At 33.9% G+C, this 24,689-nt stretch overlaps 1 protein-coding gene across 3 annotated transcripts in view; it reads right to left on the bottom strand.

Annotated features, from left to right (window-relative positions):
* Positions 1-1,403: 1,403 nt before the first annotated feature.
* LOC126887967 (transmembrane protein 131) overlaps positions 1,404-24,689 on the bottom strand; it is a 103,579-nt gene continuing 80,293 nt past the window's right edge. For 2 of the 3 annotated variants that reach the window (XM_050655924.1, XM_050655926.1), the window contains 7 exons: positions 24,096-24,312; positions 20,989-22,607; positions 13,037-13,523; positions 8,232-8,840; positions 7,393-7,419; positions 4,427-4,707; positions 1,404-1,818 (listed from right to left, as the gene is read on the bottom strand). In XM_050655924.1, coding sequence (XP_050511881.1) covers positions 1,702-1,818; positions 4,427-4,707; positions 7,393-7,419; positions 8,232-8,840; positions 13,037-13,523; positions 20,989-22,607; positions 24,096-24,312 — 3,357 coding nt within the window. In that variant the 3' untranslated portion in view covers positions 1,404-1,701. The remainder of the gene's footprint in view (positions 1,819-4,426; positions 4,708-7,392; positions 7,420-8,231; positions 8,841-13,036; positions 13,524-20,988; positions 22,608-24,095; positions 24,313-24,689) is intronic. The other variant, XM_050655925.1, reaches the window with a different exon arrangement.

The raw sequence follows: 24,689 nt of genomic DNA, 5'->3' as shown, positions 1-24,689 counted from the left end.
TTCGTTTCTTACATTGCTAACACATCCAACTTATACTGCTTCATCACTGTCACTATCTGCTTCAAAGCACCAGTTTTATATGTACTCCTCATGTTACACGTTCCTATTCTAAGAATGGGCTCTTTGTTTCTCTGTTTTTTCCCTCTTACTTTGTCATTCGTGTGTTCTCTCAGATCCTTGTTCATAGCGTTTTTTTTTGTCATCTTGTTGTCCCCTCCACGCGGACTCCTCTAGTGTCTTGGTTGATCCAAATTTCCGCCTTTTCTGTTTCATCTCACAAGTTTTTCCTTCTATTATGAGCTTCCTGAACCCCAGCTTCACTGCCTTGCCCCCGCTCCTAGCTTCTTGAGCTTTTTTCCGTAATTCGCTCTTCATTTCCATCTCTGCTACTGTTAGATCATCATTTATATAAATCCGTTCTTCCTTAAAATCCCTTAGTTTTTTCATATTTTGCATTACCTTCCTCTTGTCCGCGGTTTCCAAGTGCAGTAAATATTTTTCCTCTCCTAATTTTACAGCTGTTTTAATATCCACTTTTATATTCAGTCTTCTCAATCATGTTTTCCATCACCTCTTTTAAAATGTCTGAGTCATGCGTATCTATCTTAACACCGGTTATAACCACGTTGTCTTTTTTGCTTTCTTTCTCTAAATACTCAACTCTACTGGTTAAATTTCGTACATCTCTTTAGCTTGCTCATTCTCTTTTTTTATTTCTTCGTTTTCTTTCACATTTTTTTTATTTTCTTTCCTCAATGCTCTAAGTTCTGCATAAATTCCTTGTTCCCTTTTAATATCCTTCACATCGGATGCTAAATCTTCCAACAATTTCATAACCCTGTCCATTTTTCTGTCATCTTCCGTCTTTTCTGGAGACCGCTCTACTCTGCGGCTTCTTTTAAATGGATCACTTTCATCATCCTCTCCTTCTTTTCCCTTCATCCGTTAGTTCATCAGACGACATCTGTTACTTCTCACACGCCCCCGGTACACAAAACTTTTAACATGATAGCGTAATTACACTACAATCTGCTTATACTTATTAAACAACAAGACTTGGTTTACTACACATACATTATTTCTCTTTATGTTAAATCACTATTCAAGTCTTCGATTAGTTTCCTCATTCTTCCTTTTTGTTTGATACTAACAAAATATCGATAAATGATTTTTCATTTCTATCCAACTTTGGACATAGGCCTTCCCCAAATCTATCCATTTCCGTCTGTCCTTGGCTGCGTTTTTCCAGTTAGTTCCTGCAGCTTTAACAATATCGTCCTTCCATCGCATCTGAGGTCTTCTTCTTCTTGTCCGCGTACTAACTTACTTATAAATTAACTTACTGTAGGTATAAATAAAATTAAAGGGGATATTAAAATTAAATGAAATGATGCTCGTACAAATAATTTGCTCATAACATTTATTGAGGGTTCTTCTTTTTTAAATAAAACTGTATAAACAGTTCCTTTAAGTCAAAGAAGGCGATTTCAACATCAATTTTCCAGAGATTGAAAGACTTCTAAGAAAAATCAAAAAAATAGGTCAGAGTAGGACAAAACGAATCCTACACAAATGAGTATTTCATATATTACATGCAGTCTTACAAAAACACAATCAATAAATTCCAAATAAGTATGGAATAAGTGCAAAAGGCCCAGAGAATCGTCGAAAATACGAATCAAAATCAGCCAGCGGCGGCGTTTACTGTCCTTGGGAGTAGTTCCATGGGTTCGTTTGCTGTTGGTTCCACAACGGAGAAATGTTGAAGGGGCTGTAGCTCTCCCTCGGCGATGACTGTTGCGGTTGTTGTGACGATTGCTGAAACAACAAAAATATCATTATTACTAACAATAGCAAGGTTTATCAGTATGTGTTCAATAATATATGGCACTATTATATTCGTTTTATTTTTCTAAAGATGGTACCACTGTTTGATGGACACATGTGAAGATCTGTCAACCCATTCGTTTATTTACAGCTGTTCAAATTTTATGAAATTCTTACAGCTGTGTAAGTTTAAATTCAACGTTTTTTAGGCATTTTTAAATGCCAAACCTCAAAATCAAAATTTCATCTTATACATAGGTTTTAAAAATTAGGCTCTAGCAAATAAATTCTATAGTGACCGGTCAATGAAAGTGATAAATTTTATTGATCTCATGAGAAAAGTAAAAAATGACAAAAATCGCGCAACGAATATATTTATTTAACAGCTTTATAGAAACTGACATCCTTTACGAAAAAATACAAAAATTGCTTACGAAAGTTGCACTCTTCAACTTTAAAACGTACTTTGATTTTTGTCGATAGGACACTCTGATCTAAAGATATCGAATTTTTCTCGTTGAGTTGATACGAATTTTATTTAAAAAATTGATTTCACCCTAGTAACTGACATTGAGAATCGCCGGTAGCTTCAAGCGTTGTTTCTGAGAGAACGGTTCATTCTACACAACAGATCTAATCAAATAATATAAACTGTAATACATACAACTCTTGCCATTTCCCAATAATTTTGAGGAAGCAAAAAAATAGCGCCATCTAGCGGTATGAGTAGGATAACCAGAGCAATCTAACCTTACATTCATAAAATTGCTTTATTATTGTTTTTGTATAAGTGTTTGAACTATTTTTATTTTAATTTAATTTAGCAAAATTAGCTCGTTATTCAAAAATTTATAAAATTAAATTTGAATGTTTACGTCAAATTTTACGTTGTCAAAACGTAGTTCAAATCAAGCCGACAGTGGCGCTAGTGGCAACGTGCTTCCAGATTTCTGTGGGAGTTGGATGTATTACAGTCAATAGTATTTGATCTAATAAACATGTTTGTTAAACATTATCTCAGCTACATTTCTTGTTTGAAACATTTTTTTCTACGGCATACAGATTCTTGATCAATATGTTTTCCGTTTCCCCCGCGCCTAATAGGGGGGTTTTAAAGAAAGCCCCTGGGTACGAATGGCTTGCATCTTTTTTGGGGTGGCAAAATTGACATTCTTATCAAAATTCCGATTCAGCTTGTTCGTTTCATTTTTAGAGGTCAAATCTATCACGGCTGGACTAATAGTAAAAGGAAAGAGAGAAGTAGATGAAGGACTAGGAAGGAAAAGACTATCATGGCTAAGAAACATCCGACAATGGACAGTGCTAAATTTTGAACAACTAATAAGAACAGCTGAAGACAGATAAGAGTTTGCAATCATGGTAGTAGATAACGTCCATTGAGGAGAGGGCAATTTAATAATAAGAAGAAGAGTTTTGCCCCTTATGCTTTTGTCGCCTTTTTGCTTCTTGAAAGTCTTTTTTTTTTCAATTTCTTGTATTTTATCTTCATTTTGTTTCCTTTTCATTTTGCGATATGGTTTTAAATTCTTTCCTTATTTATTTGTATTGTTTTTGGGTTAGTGTCACTGATATTTGACAATAGTTGCTACAGTATTTTCTATTTTGTTACAGATAAACTTGCACATTCTTAGTCAAACCAGTTTTGTCAAATCAGAAATTTGTCAAATGTACATTTGAGGAAAATAATTGAACTAAAACGACAGGATCATCCGTTCACAAAAAATATTATAATGGAAAAAGGTTTTAGCTGGGATAAAAAATGGTGATATTTGGGTACGAAAGAAATGGTTGGATATGTGGCTGCAATAGAAAATATACTTATAAATTGGGTTGCTCGTCATCCATAATCCGCCCTGTACTTATTAAGTAACAAAAACTACTGAATAGCATATTAAATTAAACTATGATAACTGGCAAAATGAGCGTCAACAAAGTAATACGATATAGAAAGGGAAACAAAGAAGTAAAAATACTCTGTTACGCAGACGACGTAATATTGATAGACCAAGATAAAGATAGTCTGCAAAGATTAGTCCCACAGATTTAACACAAGAGCAAAAGAATTCAATATGACAATTTCATCTCAGGAAACTAAAACAATAGTAATCAGTAAAGAACCAATGAGATGTAAAATAGAAATTGTATCAATAAATAATAATAATGTAATGTAACAATAAGAGATTGAAAGAATATTGTTCTGAAGCTATCTCTTTGTGGCATTTTTGTAATTCACTATTCTGATTGGGAAATAGGCCACAATTTAACTTAAAATAATTTTATTAACGTTTTGACTTCCACTTCGGACGTCGTTGTCAAAATACAAAATATTGTATTACATACAATATTATATTATATACTATATTCTGTATTTTGACAACAACGTCCGAAGTGAAAGTCGAAACGTCAATAGAATTATTTTTTCAAATTAAATTGTGGCTGATTTCCTAATCAGAATAGTGAATTAGATTGAAAGAAGTGAGAAATCAAGTAGAAAAAGCAAATAGACTGGCAGGATGTCTCAATAACACTATATGGCAAAACCGACATAAATAAATTAATATTTAGACGATTAACTAACCTCATCTTTCCGGTGAAGGAACTCATCGAAACCTGGAGGTGTCCTGGTAGGAGTCCTCGTCGTTTCCGGAGCCCAAGGTTGCCACACCGAAGACGATCCCCACAGATAAACATTCGATGCCGACGTCACGTTGTTCTGCGTTGGCAAGGCATTGGTAGCTTCGCTCAGGAGGGAATTCTCGTTCAAGAGCGGCGTGTCCGGCAACAGGGGACTGTCATTCAACAACGGGTTGTAGCTCTCCCAGTAGGAACTTGTGTTTAATAGATTTTGGTTCCATGGATCTTAAAAGAAAGAATATAAATTTAGAATATTGTTCTGAAGCTAATTCCTTGTGGCATTTTTATGAATAACTATTTTTATGGAAAATAAGCCACAATTAAATTGAAAAAAATAATTTTATTAATGTTTCGACGCCCAAATCGGGTGTCGTTGTCAAAATACAAAATACTACTAAAATAAACAAAAATGTTGTTGCTAAGTAAAATATTCTTCTAATAATTTATTTAATCTGACTCATTTATATTGGCAATTCAGACGTATATTATACATTTTAAAGTAGAAGACTTTAAAATGATATTGCCAATATAAATGATCTAACATATTATCAAATAAAATTAATGACACATCACTACAGGAAGACACCACATTTTTATGGAGTGCCGAAAATTCATAAAGCCAACATACCACTTAGACCCATTTGTGGTATGGTAGTATGGTAGTGAACTATCAAAATTTTTATTTAACATTATAAAACCATTTGCTAATAATGATGACACATTTATAAAAAATACAAAACATTTTTTAAACAAATTATCAACTATTGAATTTATTACAAATAATATTTTTGTAAGTTTTGACAAAACAGTTTATTTACAAATGTGCCATTAGATAAAACTTTAAACATAATCAAAACGAAATTAGAGAATGATAATACACTGACAACTAGGACAAGACTAAATGTATCAGCTATAATGGAGTTATTGACATTATGTACTAATAATACCTATTTTCAACTAAATAATGAATTCTATAAACAAAATTTTGGTCTAGCAATGGGCTCTTCTTTATCTCCATTATTGGCTAATATATTTATGGAGGATTTCGACACTAATATCATTTCTAAACAAAATTTAAAACCCCCAGTATGGTGGAGATATGTAGATGATGTGTTTTCAATATGGCCTCATAGATCAGAATTGTTGGATACATTCCTGAATATTATAAACGATCAAGAAGAGACAATAAAATTTACAATGGAAAAGGAATAATACAATAACACCCTGCCTTTCCTCGATGTTTTAGTCTCAAAGAAAGATACTGGATATGAGACTCAAGTGTATAGAAAACCAACACACACCAACAGATATCTCAATTACAAATCAAATCACAACATCAACGTTAAAAAGGGAATCATTAAATCCTTATATGATAGAGCCAAAATTACTTGTTCTAATGAAAATTCATTTTTAGAAGAAAAACAATTGTTAACATCTGTTTTATTAAAAAATGATTATCCTTTATCGTTTATAAATAAGGAATTGTCAAGATTGATTGATCAATACCATATATAAAAGGACTATCCGAGAAACTTAAAACAATAGGAAATAAATTCAACATTTCAACAACATTCAAAACAACAAACACATTGAGATCTATTCTATCTAAAACTAAACCTAGCAATGAACAAGATAGAACAAAAAATTGCATTTATAAAATGCCTTGTGAATGCGAACAATTTTATTTAGGTAAAACATCAGGATCATTAAACGTTAGAATAAGTGAACATCAGTCTTACATTAAAAATAGAGAATTTGATATATCTCAAATATGTCAACACGCATGGGATAATGAACATAGAGTTCAGTGGATAGATTCAAATATAGTCCTGAAAGAATCAGATAGTAAAAAGAGAAAAATCAAAGAAGCGGCTCTAATTATGCTAAATGACACCAACTGTGTCGCAAATTCCTCGGTAGAATGCAGTAGGATGTGGTTACCCATACTGAAAAAGGAAGTCAATAGAAAGAAAATACCACGATTAGTAAGTCAGTAACATATCGAGTTAGTACATATTTTATATTTTAGTATTACTTATCGTATATCTATGTATTATTAATATTATTTATAATTTAAACATATTAAAGTCAGAATTTGGTATTAGTTTCTTGAGAGTAAATTAAATGTAAGACCAAACACTTACGATGACGGGATAGTATCACGAGGTTTTTTCCTGGTTTTCCCTCGTGATTTACTATGGAATCTCTAACGCGAGAATTTTACTGTCATCGTTGCATTTGGTTCTCTTTTTAAAGACAGATCACATGCTATGATTTTTTGTGACGAATATTCATGAGTTGGGGTTGATTTCATGTAATCGAATGAACTATCTTTCAGTAAAGTCGTCCCAGGAATGCAACTCATAAATATTGGAAATATCAATTTAAAAGTCTTCTACTTTAAAATGCATAATATAACTATGTCTGAATTGCCAATATAAATGAGTCATATTAAATAAATTATTAGAATATTTTACTTAGCAACAACATTTTTGTTTATTTTAGTAGTATTTTGTATTTTGACAACGACACCCGATTTGGGCGTCGAAACGTTAATAAAATTATTTTTTTCAATTTAATTGTGGCTTATTTCCCATAAAAATTCATAAATTTAGAAGCTGCAAATTTTAACTAAAACATTAGTGTAGTCACTGAAGGTTTTCACCTCCGAGTTCGTTGAACCTCCATCGATTATGGAGATATTTTTAATAAAATAATTTTCACCCCTGAAAAGGCGTGGCATCTACCCCAGCGTAATAGCGTAAGTTGGCACCATGTCACTTTTGTTCCTTAAAGTATCCTCTTACTACTCACCAATTTTCATGCAAATCGATGGAGCTTCATCGAAATTGGGAGGTAATAGGTCATATCCACCACTAGTTACGTTACGCGTTTTAATTATACTCTTACCTATATCGTTTCCTTCTTCATAATCTTCTGTACGCAGCGAAAATTAGAAAAAAACACTGTATTAAATGATATCGTATAAATTTGTCTTACAAAATGCACCTTCCAAAAAAACTTTTATTTAGAACGCAATACCTTTTGCGCGACCCTGTATGATTTATTGCGGTTGACAATAAATAAAGAATGTTTAGTTTGAGCGGTTGTTGAAGAGACGAACTTTTCATTGTTTATTTTTCGAATGTTTCCTCTAAAATACCATACGTGACTATACGTGCTTATGGTTAATTTTAAACTGGCTCATATACTTTTTTTCTATTGACTGAATTAAATAGTTCGATAAGCAAATATGCCTTGGTGAGGTGATGTGTTAGAAATATTATTCATTCCTGGTTTTGGAGATGCCCTCCTTTATCGCCGATAGGGCATTTGTGATTGTTTTGGGCATCTTTTTGTAATTTAATTTTGAGAAATCTATTTAGTATGGTTTCCTTGTTGTGCTGCCTCTCGGTTTCCATGGGTTCCTCGGTTCAGTTCGTTATTTCTGATTAAAGGGATCTCATATATTGCAATCTATGGGTATAGTCAAATAAACTCACAATTCAACGTAGTATGAAGTAAAGACTTCTGTTACATATGTATATTGGTATATGAATTTATTAAAAATTCCTTAAAAGTTATCCAAAAGATAACGGAAAATCACAAAAATCACAAAACGTCTTCGCTCTAAACTAACCATCTTCAGTGTGAACGTCCAGTGTACAGGTATTTGAAACTAGCTACGGTAGAAGGTGTGAAAACCTTTCAATTACATTATTACTTACGTCTACGAGAAAATAACTTACCTTCCATGATGGTATTTGCCTCCGAAGAAGTAAATCCCGGCTCCAAAGCACTCCCAAACGTTTGCTGTTGGTTCCAGGTATTCAAATCCCCCAAATACCCGTTCTCCCTACCGACATTATCCAAGCGTATTTCATCAGAGAAGAAACTATTGGCTGGCTCGGTCCTTAACCCGTTCGTATGCAAGAAATTATCGTGGCCGAAACTACCCTCGCCCATGGATCTTCTGTTGTTCTCGCTGGAAGACCTCCTGTCTGTGCGTCTCGATCCAATCGGCCCGAGTTCTGTGGGGGTGGTTTGTTTGTAGGGCTCCACGTACATTGTGGGTTTCGTAACTGCTGACTTCGCCGTACTCGTGTGACTCAAGGGACGATTGTTGTTCGAAAATAAGGAACACGAAGATTCGGATCTCGCCACGACGTCGCTGAACTTGGCCCGACTTTCCCCCCATACCGTCGACGTCATGGGAGTTGGAAGGGGGACGTTGAAACTTAGAGGGTTTTTGTGTTTCTCGTGCTTCTCGTTTTTTTCGTGTTTCTCGTGCTTGTCGTGTTTGTCTGTCAGTTCATTGTGAATTTGTTTGTTTTTCTCCAATGATTTCTTATGGAACCCTAGAAATACAAAAAAAAAACGAACATATATTATATGAAATTGAAAAAAATCAGTTGATAGACGACAGGAAACTTAGAACATATGTTAAAACCATGAACAAAAAAGGTGCTACTCGCTGGGAGCGTTAACTATGATTATAGGTCATATGGGACACTCTGTCAATGCGGGGACGATGTTAGGTGTATGTTTTATGTGTGATTTACAAAAACAAAAGATTATTTAAATATTTACTATTAATTTTGTGCTAATGTATCAATACATTATGACAAATTTGCTATAAATACTCTCTATGGTAGAAAATGTCTTGATATAATATACAAATATAGTTTAAATATAGAAAAATTCGAAGGGATTTTAAGGTTGACAGCCGAAATGTGACGTCTTGACTGTCATATTGTTATTATCACTTTGTAAACAAAGGTTGAAAAGCCAGGATTTGCCCAATCTAAAGCCTTTTTTATTCCTATAAAGTTGAAATGTTGCTTTCTCTGCTGCTTTTTCTGCTTAAGTATATAGTGTTTTTAGGATAATATATTCGGTTCGCTAATTTCAGACACAACTCTCTAGTAGTTTTAGTAATTATTTTTTTGCGAAGTTAGTTACATTTTGACAGACTAGACTTGGCTGGAAATTACTATACAACCAAAGACACATGCCCATAGCCAATATTAAGAGTAAACAAACATCAATTACAGAAATCTTACGCCAATCAATAATTATTTATTGCACAAAATAAAACTATTTTGGGGAAATAAATTCCACCAAATTGTATGGGCTTAGTATACACTCCAACTATTTCCAATAATTCTTTAATTTGAGCTGTTAATAGCGTAAGGTAGGAATTTCTGTGTTGTATGTTTCCTACTCTGAATCTGTAGTGTAATCACCATAATTAGGTCCTAATATATCTATGAAATATAGTTTCTTAGTGATATTCACTAAGCAGTTAGGAACTTTTGAGTTTTTGAGAACTAAAGGGGATATTTAGATTCTTTGTGTTTCCAAAGGATCTGGTTGAAAAGAAGAGGTGGATTTCATTACTAAGGCAAGAAAATATAGTGAAGAAAAAGAACTGAAACAAAGTAAGTTCTCAATCGAAGAAGCATAGAAAACGACAATAAATATCGTTCCCATACCACTAGATTGACAACAGGTGGAATACTTTCTTTGGTTACACCTCCTGAGATTTTCAAAATTTATAAATCATACAGGATGCCAAGGAAATTAAGATGAGAGAATTTTAAATAATTCACAACTCATCTTCTCAGCGTGGTAAAAGTTCCAACAAGAAAGATTCCTTAATACTTCTACAAAAGAGTAAATGAATTAAAAATGTATAAACATTTTCAATTTCTTTGCAACACGAAAATGCAGCAGCTGCATGATCTCTGGTTAAATCGGATATAAATACCGGTTTCGGAAGTCTTTTCCCCCTTATCAGTAGTTCCATATCCTCTTCTCTCCGATTTCCCCAGGCATCACACTTTGGGCCTTTCCGAATTGCAAAGAAAGAAATGCCACGGATGAACTAAAGGCATCTACCGAAAAACAAAGTAAGTTATCAATCGAAGTAGCACAGAAAATGACAATAAATATCGTTCCCATACCACTAGATTGACAACAGGTGGAATACTTTCTTTGGTTACACCTCCTGATATTTTCAAAATTTATAAATCATACAGGATGCTGAGGAAATTAAGATGAGAGAATTTCCTCGGCATCCTGTATGATTTCTAAATTTTGTAAAATCTCAGGAGGTGTAACCAAAGAAAGTATTCCACCTGTTGTCAATCTAGTGGTATGGGAACGATATTTATTGTCGTTTTCTGTGCTACTTCGATTGATAACTTACTTTGTTTTTCGGTAGATGGTTCTAGTTCATCCGTGACATTTCTTTCTTTGCAATTCGGAAGGGCCCAGAGTATGATGCCTGGGGAAATCGGAGAGAAGAGGATATGGGACTACTGATGAGGGGGAAAAGACCTCCGAAACCGGTATAAACTCTTCCTGCACTCTTCGATTTAACCAGAGTATTATGCAACTGCTGCATTTTCGTGTTGCAAAGAAATTGAACATGTTTATACATTTTTTATTCATTTACTCTTTTGTAGAAGTATTAAGGAATATTTCTTGTTGGAACTTTTACCACGCTGAGCAGATGGGTTGTGAATTATTTAAATTCTCTCATCTTAATTTCCTCGGCATCCTGTTTGATTTATAAATTTTGAAAATCTCAGGAGGTGTAACCAAAGAAAGTATTCCACCTGTTGTCAATCTGGTGGTATAGAGACGATGTTTATTGTCGTTTTCTGCGCTACTTCGATTGATAACTTACTTTGTTTTTCGGTAGATGCCTTTAGTTCATCCGTGACATTTCTTTCTTTGCAATTCGGAAAGGCCCAAAGTGTGATGCCTGGGGAAATCGGAGAGAAGAGGATATCGATGACTTAGTGTGAAAACCTCGTATCTCATTTTTTTTCGAAAATGACATTTTAGTGGTTTTAGTTTGAAAACCTTTTATCTCACGATTTACAACTGTTAGAAAAATTCCAAATACACTAGACTATTTTATACAGCCGAAAAAAGAAACCACCTATATCACTTCTTGATTTAACCTCTTGATTTAGTGTGAATACCACGTATATTTATAACCAATAATTTGGTACTTAATTTGGAGTGTTTGTTTGAGAGATTCGACTTGCAGAAATGTTTTTTGTGAACAACAAAAGGTAGTCCGGCATATAGGAACATTTTATGAACCTTAAATCAAAATATTTGTATTGTATCGACCTAGTATTTGGAGGTGTGCAATAAGCTATGAAAAATGAAAACCTCGTAAATAATAATCAATACAACCCCATTTGAGATGAAAAACACGTATATCAAGATATACGAGGTTATCATAGTTACTTGGGCAAAGGCTCTATATACTGCAAGGATATTAACGTGTTTTTCATAGTTAATATTTTTATTTCCAATTTAATAGCAACATTTAACACTTTTAGCTTTGTGCCAATATCAGATATTTGTCTCAATGTGCTCGAATTAAAAATACGTAACGTAATTTTTGTTTTTAGGTTATATTATGCAGAAAATCACGTTTTTTGCCTCTCCTGTAAAATTGTAATTTAATGAGATACGAGGTTTTCACACTAAGCCTTCCATATGGGACTACTGATGAGGGGGAAAAGACCTCCGAAACCGGTACTCTTCCTGCACTCTCCGATTTAACCAGAGCATTATGCAGCTGCTGCATTTTCGTGTTGCAAAGAAATTGAAAATGTTTATACATTTTTAATTCATTTACTCTTTTGCAGAAGTATTAAGGAATCTTTCTTGTTGGAACTTTTACCACGCTGAGCAGATGAGTTGTACATTATTTAAAATTCTCTCATCATTTCCTTGGCATCCTGTATGATTTATAAATTTTGAAAATCTCAGGAGGTGTAACCAAAGAAAGTATTCCACCTGTTGTCAATCTAGTGGTATGGGAACGATATTTATTGTCGTTTTCTGTGCTACTTCGATTGATAACTTACTTTGTTTTTCGGTAGTTGGCTCTAGTTCATCCGTGACATTTCTTTCTTTGCAATTCGGAAAGGCCCAAAGTGTGAAGCCTGGGGAAATCGGAGAGAAGAGGATATGGGACTACTGATGAGAGGGAAAAGACCCCCGAAACCGGTATAGACTCTTCCTGCACTCTCCGATTTAACCAGAGCATTATGCTGCTGCTGCATTTTCGTGTTGCAAAGAAATTGAAAATGTTTATATATTTTTAAAAAGAACCGAATTTATCGCCCGTGGGGGACGGCTTAGAAATTATGCCACCATGAGAAGCACTGTCGACATGTCATATCCCCTCCATGTCAACCCTCCCAGCAGACAGCGATTTTTTCATTTTTGAGGTTATTTTGAGTTTGAAAGAATCCTTGACAGGGGACACGAATATATGACTGGTACTGTATAATTATAAAATGAAGGATTGACATATAATAATTTGAAACTTTTAGTTCAAATGTCACGAAAACTCTATACCTACTATGTACTCTATAATATGGTAATACTATTTATTATTATTGAGATTGTAGAAAATAAAGGAACAGACATTAGGAGTTATCTAAATTAAATGTTTTTCTCAAGCTTAAGTTATTTTTCAAAAAAAAATTTATAAAAATGTTAAAAACGAAAAACATACCTTTTTCTTTACGTTCTTTTGAAATCCTCTCCTTCTTCTTTTCGCTTCTGTCTTTCTGATGACTATGATGTTTGTTGTTAACAGGCGTACTGAGAGCGTGTTCAATGGTTTTATGATGCTCCTCGAAGTCTTTATTCTCCTTAATTTGTTTCTCGTTAGCCTTGGCGGCCTTCGCAAGTAATTTTTGATGTTTCAGTTTGTTGTGATGGTTACTGTGATTGAAATGAACGTGTTTGAACTCGTTAGTGTGATTCGGGTTGCCGTCTACGAAGCCGCCGTTCGTAGTGCTTGTCTTTTGGCTTTCCCTGTCTCTTTTTGTTGTGGTTTTTGAGCAAACTTTCACACTGATTCTTTGGTTGTTTTCTTTTTCGGGGTCTTCGTTGAGGCTGCCGCTACTCTCGGTCGTGCTCGACGAAGTCTCCTCTTCGTATGCAGGTACTACTGTATTTTTGGTATGCTTTTTGTTGTGGAAATGAGATTTCTTTACCTAAAAACCAAATATGACTCAATCATTTCTAGAGATAACATCTTGTCTATGTGCTTATACTTTTACCTAAGATAATAATCACCAAAAAAAATTAGGATTAACATTACTCAGGTTTTGCGTTTGCGCTATGCCGGATTTTGTTACATGGAACTTTGGACCCCCCGAATGACAAGGTAGCGCTAAGTATGTAAATATTAATCGTTTTGGATCCTGCATTAAACCTGAGTTTTTCGCGAAGTGCAGATAAATTATATACAATGCATAAAGTGTGAAATTAATCGGACAATCTTGGCACAAAAATTGACAGAGTAAACACAGACGTACAAGACTTGTTAGTCCATTGAAATGTAATATTTAGGGTTGCATTTCTTAGAGGAGTTAATTTTATTTTTTTAATGTGTAGAGGGGTTCAGTAGAAGCTTAAGTTCAAGTTTTTGGGGTCGCCACCCTTGTCCCCCGGCCGCCATATTGGAAAAAGGGGTACAAAGGGCTTTCGCGCTGTATCTCCTAAACTAGCAATCCTACAGAAAATTTAATTACACATAAAATATAGCAAATTAAATTTTCTACAATTTTATATGTATTACTTTTTATCGTCAAGTGACCAACAAAAAAGTTATAAATTGAAACAGACTGTATGACTTGTACACACTTCTAAAAAAGGTCAAACCGGCAAACAGGTGTATGTTCTCAAAGAAATTGAAAGTGTGTAAAAAACTTTTAATAATCAGCTAAGTACTTTCAGCACATAAGGTGCCATCATCAGAGCTTCCTAAAAGGACATTTAAGATAAGAGATTTTTTATAAACAAAAGATTGAAAAAACTTACGTCCTCTTATAAATCCTTCATAGAAGAGTAATTGTTAAAACTCACATGATAAATCATGTATACTGGGCAATAGCCACAGATATTGGGTATAAAACCCTTGAAATTAAAAGTTATCACATCTAAATTCTTTTTTTATTTTAAAATTACAACATGGCTGCGTCAAACCGTTGTGAGTTCACGTGAACAGCTGAGCGCTGTCATTCATTCAAATGATAAAGAAGGAACCACTAATTTATGCGCCCTCTATATTGGTATGTAAATAAAAATTAATTAAATTGAAAATGGCTAAAAAGCCATGTGTTGGTTAAATTAATTCTAAGTGAAGATACTAAATTTTTTTTTATTTTAAAGTTAAATTTTCAAAATTACAAATATTAATATTGAAGTGAAATGTTAACGTGTACGTAAGTTATCAAAAATTCTTTTAAAAAACAAACCGTTATGGTTTGACCAAGTGTAGAAAAGAAGTTAGATGAAAACAAACCAAGGAGAAGTCTCATTTGCCAAGTTCAGAGTTCAAAAGCTGTTATTTTATAAAATTAACAAATTTACCAAAAGATTAAGTCAAATCTCAAATATTCTACTTATATGTAATCAATGAAAGAAAACTCAAGAATACCGAAAAAGTAATGTTCAAAATACCTACAGCAATTGTTGGGTATACTGTATACTAAACCAAAATTATTAAAGAAATTTCTTAAAGATAGGATCAAATTTACAATTTAATTGAATCTGAGTGTTAACACAGTTTTGAGGATTTCTTTTCATTTCTCTACTTATTTCTAGATCTTCTAGTAGATTCATTTTAGTATAGTTATTATTTGGTATGCTATGTAGGATCCTACTATCTCTTTGGGGACTAAAGCTGTGTTTCGATGCATGCAAATGATGACCAAAACTAGATTTATCGATCTTTGAAAGATGTTCTTTAATACGTGTATCCAACGGTCGCATCGTTCTACCCACGTAGGTCACAGGGCAGTCACCACATGACAATTTATATATGCCACTTTTAGAAGTTTTTTTAATTCTGTCTTTAGTATGAGAAAAAATACACCTGCTGTTTTCTTTACATTTAAATGAGAGTTTTAAGTTAGGAATGTTATTTAAGATTTTGGCTATACTGTCTGAAGGATAACCTATGTATGATATAGATCTATACATAACTTCTGAATTAGAATTGTCAGGAGTAGCATTATAAGCTAGAGATCTATTCCTTTTATTCCTTAATTTGTTGAGTATGTTGTCAACTAAAGTAGGGGAGTAACCATTACTATATGCAAGTTGTTTAATAATATCTAATTCAGAAGTAAAATTTGTGTCTGATAATGGTAAGCTAAGTAAACGGTGGATATAGCAATAAAAAGATGCCATCTTCTGTTGAAAAGGATGATTAGAAGATCTAGGGATAGTGTGGTCAGTCTGAGTTGGTTTTCTAAAGACTGAAAAACTTAATTTGTTCTCTATTCTAGTCAATGTTAGGTCTAGAAAATTAATAGAATTGTTAGACTCTGTTTCTAAAGTGAATGTTATGGCTGGATGTAAATTATTGAGTGAAACTAGAATATTTTCTGCATCAGAGGAATTTCCATCTATAATAGCTAACACATCATCCACATATCTGAACCAATACAAGATTTTTTGTAAAGGATTATGAACTGAAGAATGATTGTCAAAGATATTACACTCAAGGTTATTTAAGAACAAATCTGCTAGTACAGGTGATAAGGGATTTCCCATTGCAAGGCCTTGTGCCTGTCTATAAATAATATTGTTAAAAGAAAAGAAATCTTGTGACAAACATAATTTAAGTAAACCCAACATGTGGGAAATTGTACCTCTATTAGTGTTACTTTTAATAATGTGATAACTTTTAATTTTAAGGGTTTTATACCCAATATCTGTGGCTATTGCCCAGTATACATGATTTATCATGTGAGTTTTAACAATTACTCTTCTATGAAGGATTTATAAGAGGACGTAAGTTTTTTCAATCTTTTGTTTATAAAAAATCTCTTATCTTAAATGTCCTTTTAGGAAGCTCTGATGATGGCACGTTATGTGCTGAAAGTACTTAGCTGATTATTAAAAGTTTTTTACACACTTTCAATTTCTTTGAGAACATACACCTGTTTGCCGGTTTGACCTTCTTTAAAAAAGTTATAAACAAAAATAAGAGAAAATTTTGTAAGAAGTTTCCTTTTGGATGTTATAACTTTTTTTCTGTTTATTTCACAATAAAATAACATCATAGCGATTTTGTAGAGGATTTTTCAATAAACGATGTTCACTATAAAGTTGTTTAATTTAATTTATTATCTAGGTTTTACAGCGCTCCAAACTTGACCAAATTCTCGAATTCTCATATAGGAATACAATAAAAACAATATTTTTCTATCCATATATTAGGCGAGCGGCATCAACCGTTATGCCGACCACGAAAATAAAATTTAAGGTGAATGACCATTTTTTGTCTATTTTTATGTTTTCGAGGTCGCTGAATCCGAACATGAAGTTTATTTTTATCTAGAGTTGGTGGAACATGTTCAAAAATCAAATTTTATACAAAAATGCCAAAAATAAATTTTGATGATTTTTCAAATTGACCTCGCTGTATCTTTGGTCGCTGTAAATATTTCCTTTTGAAAATTTTACTGTGTCATCTTTGAGGTATTTAGATAACAATGAAATTTGTCCAAAATGTTTAAACACATTAAAAAAGAAGAAGTTGTTAATTTTTAAACATTTTGTCATCATATTTCGTTAGTTTCATGTTTAGTTAAAAAAGTTGAGTGACAAACTTTTTAGTTTATAATTTTAACCAACACAACAATAAAATATAATTTATGAAGAAGTTTTTTGGAAAATTTAAGTCAAAATATACAATAGGAAAAAAGTTATGTTACTTCATAGACAAGCGGCACAACCCAAAAAACGCTTAAATCTCGAGATCCTGACCACGGTGTGGTGAATGGCTAATTTTGATCATACTTTATGATTTTGATATCAAAAATCGTTTTTGCAAAATCGTTTCTTAAGAATTTTGCATTTTGCGGTTGCGTAATTCTTCTTCTGAACCGGCGAATTTGTCCTCAAACAACTTCTTGGACCTTTTCTATATATGCTTAGGGTTATAAGTTTTATAGTGGGGAGAAAAGTCAAAAACAGATTAATAATAGCATAGGAATGTTCAAATCATAATAAATTGTATGAATAATATATATAGATAGAAAAGTAAGCCTAGCTTTTGTTTTTATTCGTATCCGGAATTTTGTTCGAATGAAATTTGTTCGAAGAAATTTATTCGACGGAAATTTGTTCGAATATATATTGTTCGAACAGAAAGTTGTTCGAAAGAAAGTAGTTCGAAAGGAAATTGGTTCGAAAATAAATTATTCGAGGAATTCGTATCTAGGGAATGGTCTACGTGATTAATACTTAATGACTTAGGTAATCTCTAATATCCGGGGTTACCCAAAAAGGCCACATACCAAAATACCTCTCTCACTCTAATACCCGCAAGTTGGGTTAGGACCGCAGGGTTAGGTCTCCTCCTCTCAGGTAAAATTTGGCCCTTTTGGGATGTCCCCCTAATATCCCTATTGCAATTAGACAGGTAGGAATTTTATTTTATAAATAAATTATTCTAGGGAATGGTCTACGTGATTAATACTTAATGACTTAGGTAATCTCTAATATCCGGGGTTACCCAAAAAGGCCACATACCAAAATACCTCTCTCACTCTAATACCCGCAAGTTGGGTTAGGTCTCCTCCTCTCAGGTAAAATTTGGCCCTTTAGGGATGTCCTCCTAATATCGCTATTGCAATTAGACAGGTAGGAATTTTATTTTATAAATAAATTATTCGAGGAATTCTAAAATAGATTCGAGGTATTCTTAAAAACGGTATCCGGAATTTTATTCGAATTAAATTTGTTCGAACAAATTTATATTCTAACAAATTTCTTTTCGAACAAATAACATTCGAACAAATTTCCGTCGAATAAATTTCTTCGAACAAATTACATTCGAACAATTTTCCGAGATTCGTTTTTATTGTATCCCTATGAGCATTCGAGAATCTGGTCAAGTTTGGAGCGCTGTAAAACCTATATAAATATGTAAATAGAATTAAACAACTTTATAGTGGAAATTATTCGCTGAAAAACCCTCTACAAAATTGCTATAATGTTATTTTATTTTAAAATGAACTGAAAAAAGTTATAACCTCCAAAAGGAAACTGGTTAAACATTTTTTACATATTTTTGTTTATATCTTTTTTGTTGGTCACTTGACGATAAAAAGCAATAGAAACAAAATTGTAGAAAATTTAATTTGCTACATTTTATGTTTAATTAGATTTTCCGTAGGGTTGGTAGTTTACGAGATATAGCGCGAAACCCCTTTGCACCCCATTTCCAAGATGGCGGCCGGGGGACAAGGGTGGCGACTCCAAAAACTTAAACTTAAGCTTCTACTGATCCTTCATCCCCCCTACACAATAAAGAAATAAAATTGACTCCTAACAAATGCAAGGTATGGCTTAAAAAATGTAACATTTTAATGGACTATGTACTTAGTAAGGTCAACAGATAAGCAGATAAAACGTCACCAATATCGGATCTGGCCCCGGTCGATTGGAAAGAGGTGTTGCGCCAAGTTTACAGTGAAGTCCTGTAACCAGGGAGACTCGAAATAGTATACATTGCTCAATACAATTATCACATAGAAATAAAATAAGGCGTTACACTGAGAAGGGAGGAGGCTTCAGAGGAGTCGATCCGGGTGAGACCCGTATCACGGTGAAACGGATCATATCTAATGAGCAGTGAAGAAAAGGGCAAATAACAGAATAGAATAGAAAGCGACGGTATCACAACAGACCAAAACAACAAGAAGACAAAAAGAGATCAAGAGAAAGAGTTACAGCGTGTTTAAAGAAAAAGGCGAATAATAGTCTGTTCTCCCACCAATAAAAGGGAGAAAATGGATGAAAACGTACAAAAAATTATCGAAATGATGGAGGAATGAGTAAAAAAGATCGAAGAACAATCAAAAGAACTGAGCGAAATCCGTAATAAGAGAATGTAATATTAAGCTAAAACGGGTAGCTTTTCAATCAGAGAAGAAAAGCCTGAAAGTTTATAAAATAATAGGCATAAAAATATAGCTATACAAGGCTTGGACATAGATAAAAATGTAATAATTTTTTTGCAGGTAGAATTAGCAGTAGATGATCAAGTAGGGAAGGCTGTGAAGTTAGGAAAAAGAGTCTGGTTATCTTGAAAAGGAAGAGGATAAAAGAAAAATTATGCAAAACAGAGATGGCCTAGTAGACAGTTGAGGTTGGACCAATAGGGAACTTGCATATTTTTTTTATTATATAATAATGTTCATCATCATCATCATCATCACTGGCTCGACAGCCCTTTCTGAGTCTTGGCCTATTCCAGGATTCTTCTCCATTCTGATCTGTTTCGTGCTTTTTTTCTCCAGTTTTTTATTTTTAAGGTTATAATAATGTTCAGTTTTGTATAAAAATGAGATTTCCAAAATTTCACGCTTCAAAAACTCATAATAACATAATAAGAAGTACAAATTTAAAGTCTTCTGTATTTTAAAATAGTTCAAACGACTCGTGACGTCACATAGTTTAACTATATGGTTCGGGTATGGTAATATTTAGGTATATTCTTCTTCTTCTTCTTTAGTTTATTGGCCTCCGCCTACATACTTGGGTATTTGGCCAGCTCGTCGTCGCGGAATAAAGGAAAAATATTTATATTCTAATTACATTTATCGTATGTCATTGTAATAATATATACCAGTTTGTTGAGATTGGAGTTTGATATAGTTATTGAAGGAAAGGAAAGAAGGTTTACTATGGAAAATAAAACCATTTTGTAAAAGTACAAATTTTCTATGAATAGTTCAAACGATCAAAAACACTTGTAACGTCACATAACTGTATTTTCTACTGACGTCTATAATGGCTCTAATTTAAAATTATATACACTTTTGTTTACTTTGTTGGTTCAGAATGTAAACATATAACCCGATGACGTCACGACGCCTTGTGGGCTGGCTGGTATAATTTGAATTTTTAATCGTCTTTAGGGGCCAAACGAAAGACAAATAAAACTTTTTTATCTTTGATACATGTTTTAAATTATGTCCTGTTGTGATTTATAACATTTTTTTCGAATTTAAAATTTTATGTAAGTTCCCTATTACAAAAAAGCTTTACGGCGCGGGAAATTTGAATTACTCCTCTTGGTTTAAAAACAGACTATAGTTGAAGTAGACTCTTCCTAACCCTTATTAGTAAAAGTAGATCGCAGGAAAAATGGAATAAACTCTTGCCATTTTGAGTTGACTATTCCTGGTTCGATTCAGTAAAATGTAGATTATACAAGTATAATCTCACGTGCTTTTTTGATAAGTGTGCGTCTCTTTGTTTTGACCGTTTCAACTAGTAAATGTTGAATAAAAATCTTAATTTTATATTTATAATCAACTTTCACTAAAACCAGCCGTTTGAGTTGACTCGAACTAGGAATAGTCCACTCCAACTGGATAATCAACTTGAACTGTAACATCCATAACATAATTAAAAATAAGCGAAATGACTTACCTCTTTTTCCTTAATATTATTTTGTACATGTTTCTTTTCTTTCTCGTCTACTTTCACAACCTCCTTTTCGTCTTTAGTCTCTTTAACTTTATGCTTGGGCTCCGGATGCCTTTCCTTCTTCTTCTCCACTTTGTCAGCCACCTGCATATAGCTCCCTTCCACCGGTGACGATTCGTTGCTGTTCCTCTTGGCCAACTTCTTCTTGGCCTTCCCGGTCGTAGGAACCAGCACCGTATATCTCTCCACCTCAGGCTTAGAATTGACTTCCGGAACCTCTTCCTTCGTGACCTCCTTCTCCACTTGGTCCGATTTGGTTTCCTCTTTACTAACGGTCACAGGTTTCTGCGACTGTATTTCCTCCCTGATCTGCTGCCCCACCAACCTTAAATCGAGAACGGGTTGGACTGAAGAATTACTGGGGAAGATGAAGGAATCCATAGCTTGTCTCTTAATACGCTCAGCGTCAAGAGTGGCTACGGATACGATAATAAATAGTAGCAGTGACATGGCGACCACTGCCAAATAACTTAAATAGACCTCCCAATTCGGTCTTGCTATCAGATCTGAGCACAACGATAGATATAACGGTGGAATAGTCGTATACAGGGTGTAATTCACCGGCATGTTAAGACTGGTACCTAACTGTAGCATTCGAGAAATTTTCGACAGTGTTAAGTCAGGCGTAAATGCTATATCTATCTTCTTCGTTTGGTTGGGGTACAAAACGAACGATTCGCAATCCATGACTTTGAATCCATAACCTTCACAAGGATATTCGTTTATATGAAACGAGTTTACATACAGAGTCACGTCTCCGATATTCCTGGCTGTAAAAGTTCTTTTGACTGTAAAATTTGGATCACCAGTGTAAAATTTTTGCTTCTCGCAATCCCTGAAGTGTCTTTCGGTCATCTCGAACGTTAAAGGCTGCAAGGAGCCTGGCTTCCGATTGCCAAACTTGAACAAAGGTTGCACACCCTTTGCGTTCAACCTGACAACTTCCAAAATCGTCAGATTGTTCCTTAATAATACTACAGCCGAATGGCAATGTCCGTCTTCCGCGTAAAATCCCACAGGGAAAGTAAATGTTTCTCCGGGGGGCAACAAAACGGGGATGCTTTCTGGATGCACGTTTACCCCTAACATTTCATTAAAATAATTGATTTGTTCGTGCCTGGTGTCATTAGGAAAGAAAAATCCAGTAGGAAAAAACCTGTCGTATATACTTTCGACGTCAAGATTGGGCGGCATGTCCGCCAACAGATCTAGATAGTTAGGGTAATCGCTTCCTAATACCAACTGTACCACTACAGTAACACTGGCTGGATTACGGATAGTGATGTTATGGTAGCTCATATTCCCCACTTGTGTTCGAGGAAACACTATGCTGGATTTGTTTTCTAGGTTGTTATCGACCAACAGACTAGGCCAGCTCATTTTCAATCTTGACTTAAAGACGTGGCCTCTGACTTCTGACGTATCTAGCCGCATGGATATATTTTGCCATCGTTTGGTGCCGTTTGCGGTTAGGTTTAAGTATCTGTTGTAGAATGTGTTGACTAGGTGTAAGTCGAAGTCGTACACGAACTTAGAGAGCGAAAACATCTTCAACCATTGTGCTGAAAAAAAAGTTTGCTACTGTCAATACAATATTATACTCAGCATGTTTTGCTTTTTAAGATTAGAAGTCCAAAACATCAACTAATTCTATATTTACACTTGATGGGGTATGGTTTGAAATCAACATTTCAAGCACATTTTTGGGATTTTTTTAAACTAGGGTAGAATTATTTTATTTTTAAATTAAATAAACATATTTAGTACAAAAATGTATAAACATTTTCAATTTCTTTGCAACACGAAAATGCAGCAGCTGCATAATACTCTGGTTAAATCGGAGAGTGCAGGAAGAGTCTATACCGGTTTCGGAGGTCTTTTCCCCCTCATCAGTAGTCCCATATCCTCTTCTCTCCGATTTCTCCACGTATCATACTTTGGGCCTTTCCGAATTGCAAAGAAAGAAATGTCACGGATGAACTAGAGCCATCTACCGAAAAACAAAGTAAGTTATCATTCAAAGTAGCACAGAAAACGACAATAAATATCGTCTCCATACCACCAGATTGACAACAGGTGGAATACTTTCTTTGGTTACACCTCCTGAGATTTTCAAAATTTATAAATCCTGTTTATAAATTTAGGCATCCTCTTTGATTCATAAATTTTGAAAATCTCAGGAGGTGTAACCAAAGAAAGTATTCCACCTGTTGTCAATCTGGTGGTATGGAGACGATATTTATTGTCGTTTTCTGTGCTACTTCGATTGATAACTTACTTTGATATTCAGTACAATTTAAAGAGTATTAAAAAAATTCAAGGCAAAATATTGAAAAATAAGCCAACAGTGGCAAATGTTAACAGACACCCAAAAAAATTGACTTTACGGTGGACATAAGAACTTTTCATTGTATCATGAAAAACAAAAGATTCAAAAAGATTTTATTAGCTTATGAGTTTCTCGAGGTAACTTTGTTGGGTTATTTAAATTTTAACGATTTTTGAGTTTTGGGTATAACTGTATCACACAGAAGTCAAAATAATGAAATTAAAAAAAAAAAGGAGAAAATCATCATATTTATTACTGTTAAACAAAAAATAAGCATTAAACAATGAATGTCTCGACAGCATCTAACGAAATGTCAAAAGAAAATCTATGAAAGATTTCAGATGGATCGGTCAAGTAGTTTTTGAGTTAACATGCCCACCCCCTTTGAAAAAAGCAGTTTGACAAAAACGCGTTTTGACAAATTTTATTTTCAATTTCTTTTTATCTGTCAAATCGTAAAGTGATGCATACCGGAATGTTTTTGAATCGCGGAGTAATTTACAAAAAAAGGAACAGTGAGTCGAAGGTAGGGATATTCAGTGTGCTTCCGGTAAGTTTGCTCCAATAAATCTGAGATTTTCAGATGGTATTCTTGAGGTTATGTACTTTCATCTAAAATAATAAAAAATATAAAATTTCAAACCATAACCCCACCCCCAAGGGAATCCAAATTAACCGTTAGAATGATTAAAAAACACATAATTAAATATAGATATCTTACCTGTTGTATCGCTTTGCAGCCCTGTGTAACATTCGGGATGACACCCCAACTCAGCATTTAAGAAGATGTGGCCTACAACTTTCGAAGTCTTGGCGAGAATGTGGCTTGTAAGTCGACTACTTATTCTCTTGTCAGGTGGCAATGTAATAACGTCTTCTATAACCATCGGGTCGTTAAAACTCGAATGCACCTTAAGAGGGTGCGTGCATAATTTGCCCTGAAACACACATAAAGTGAAACCAAATACAGTTGAGTCCGCGAGTCTTTACCCGTGCGTCATTAATACCTGGTGAGATAAAACACGTACTTTTTATTTAGCATCATTCTCTTGCACGCATGAAATTAATGACAAATCAGCTGCCGCCTGTTATTTAAGTAAAAACACATGTTATTTTTATGAGAGATTAAGACTCAGTGTATTGAAAAGAGATAGGTACAAAGAAAGACGATTGGGGATGTCTTCACATATTTTAAGTACAATTTCTGACGTTTTGGTTTGTTTACTTTTGTGGCTGTCAGTTTGTTGAATTTTTTGCTGTTATTTTGTCGAGTTTTTGCATTTTGAAGTTTTTTATAGTATACAAACAGTTGTTT

This window comes from Diabrotica virgifera, chromosome 7, assembly GCF_917563875.1.
Source record: "Diabrotica virgifera virgifera chromosome 7, PGI_DIABVI_V3a".
Classification (NCBI taxonomy): Eukaryota; Metazoa; Arthropoda; class Insecta; order Coleoptera; family Chrysomelidae; genus Diabrotica; species Diabrotica virgifera.
This window is presented reverse-complemented; position numbering and strand designations above follow the sequence as displayed.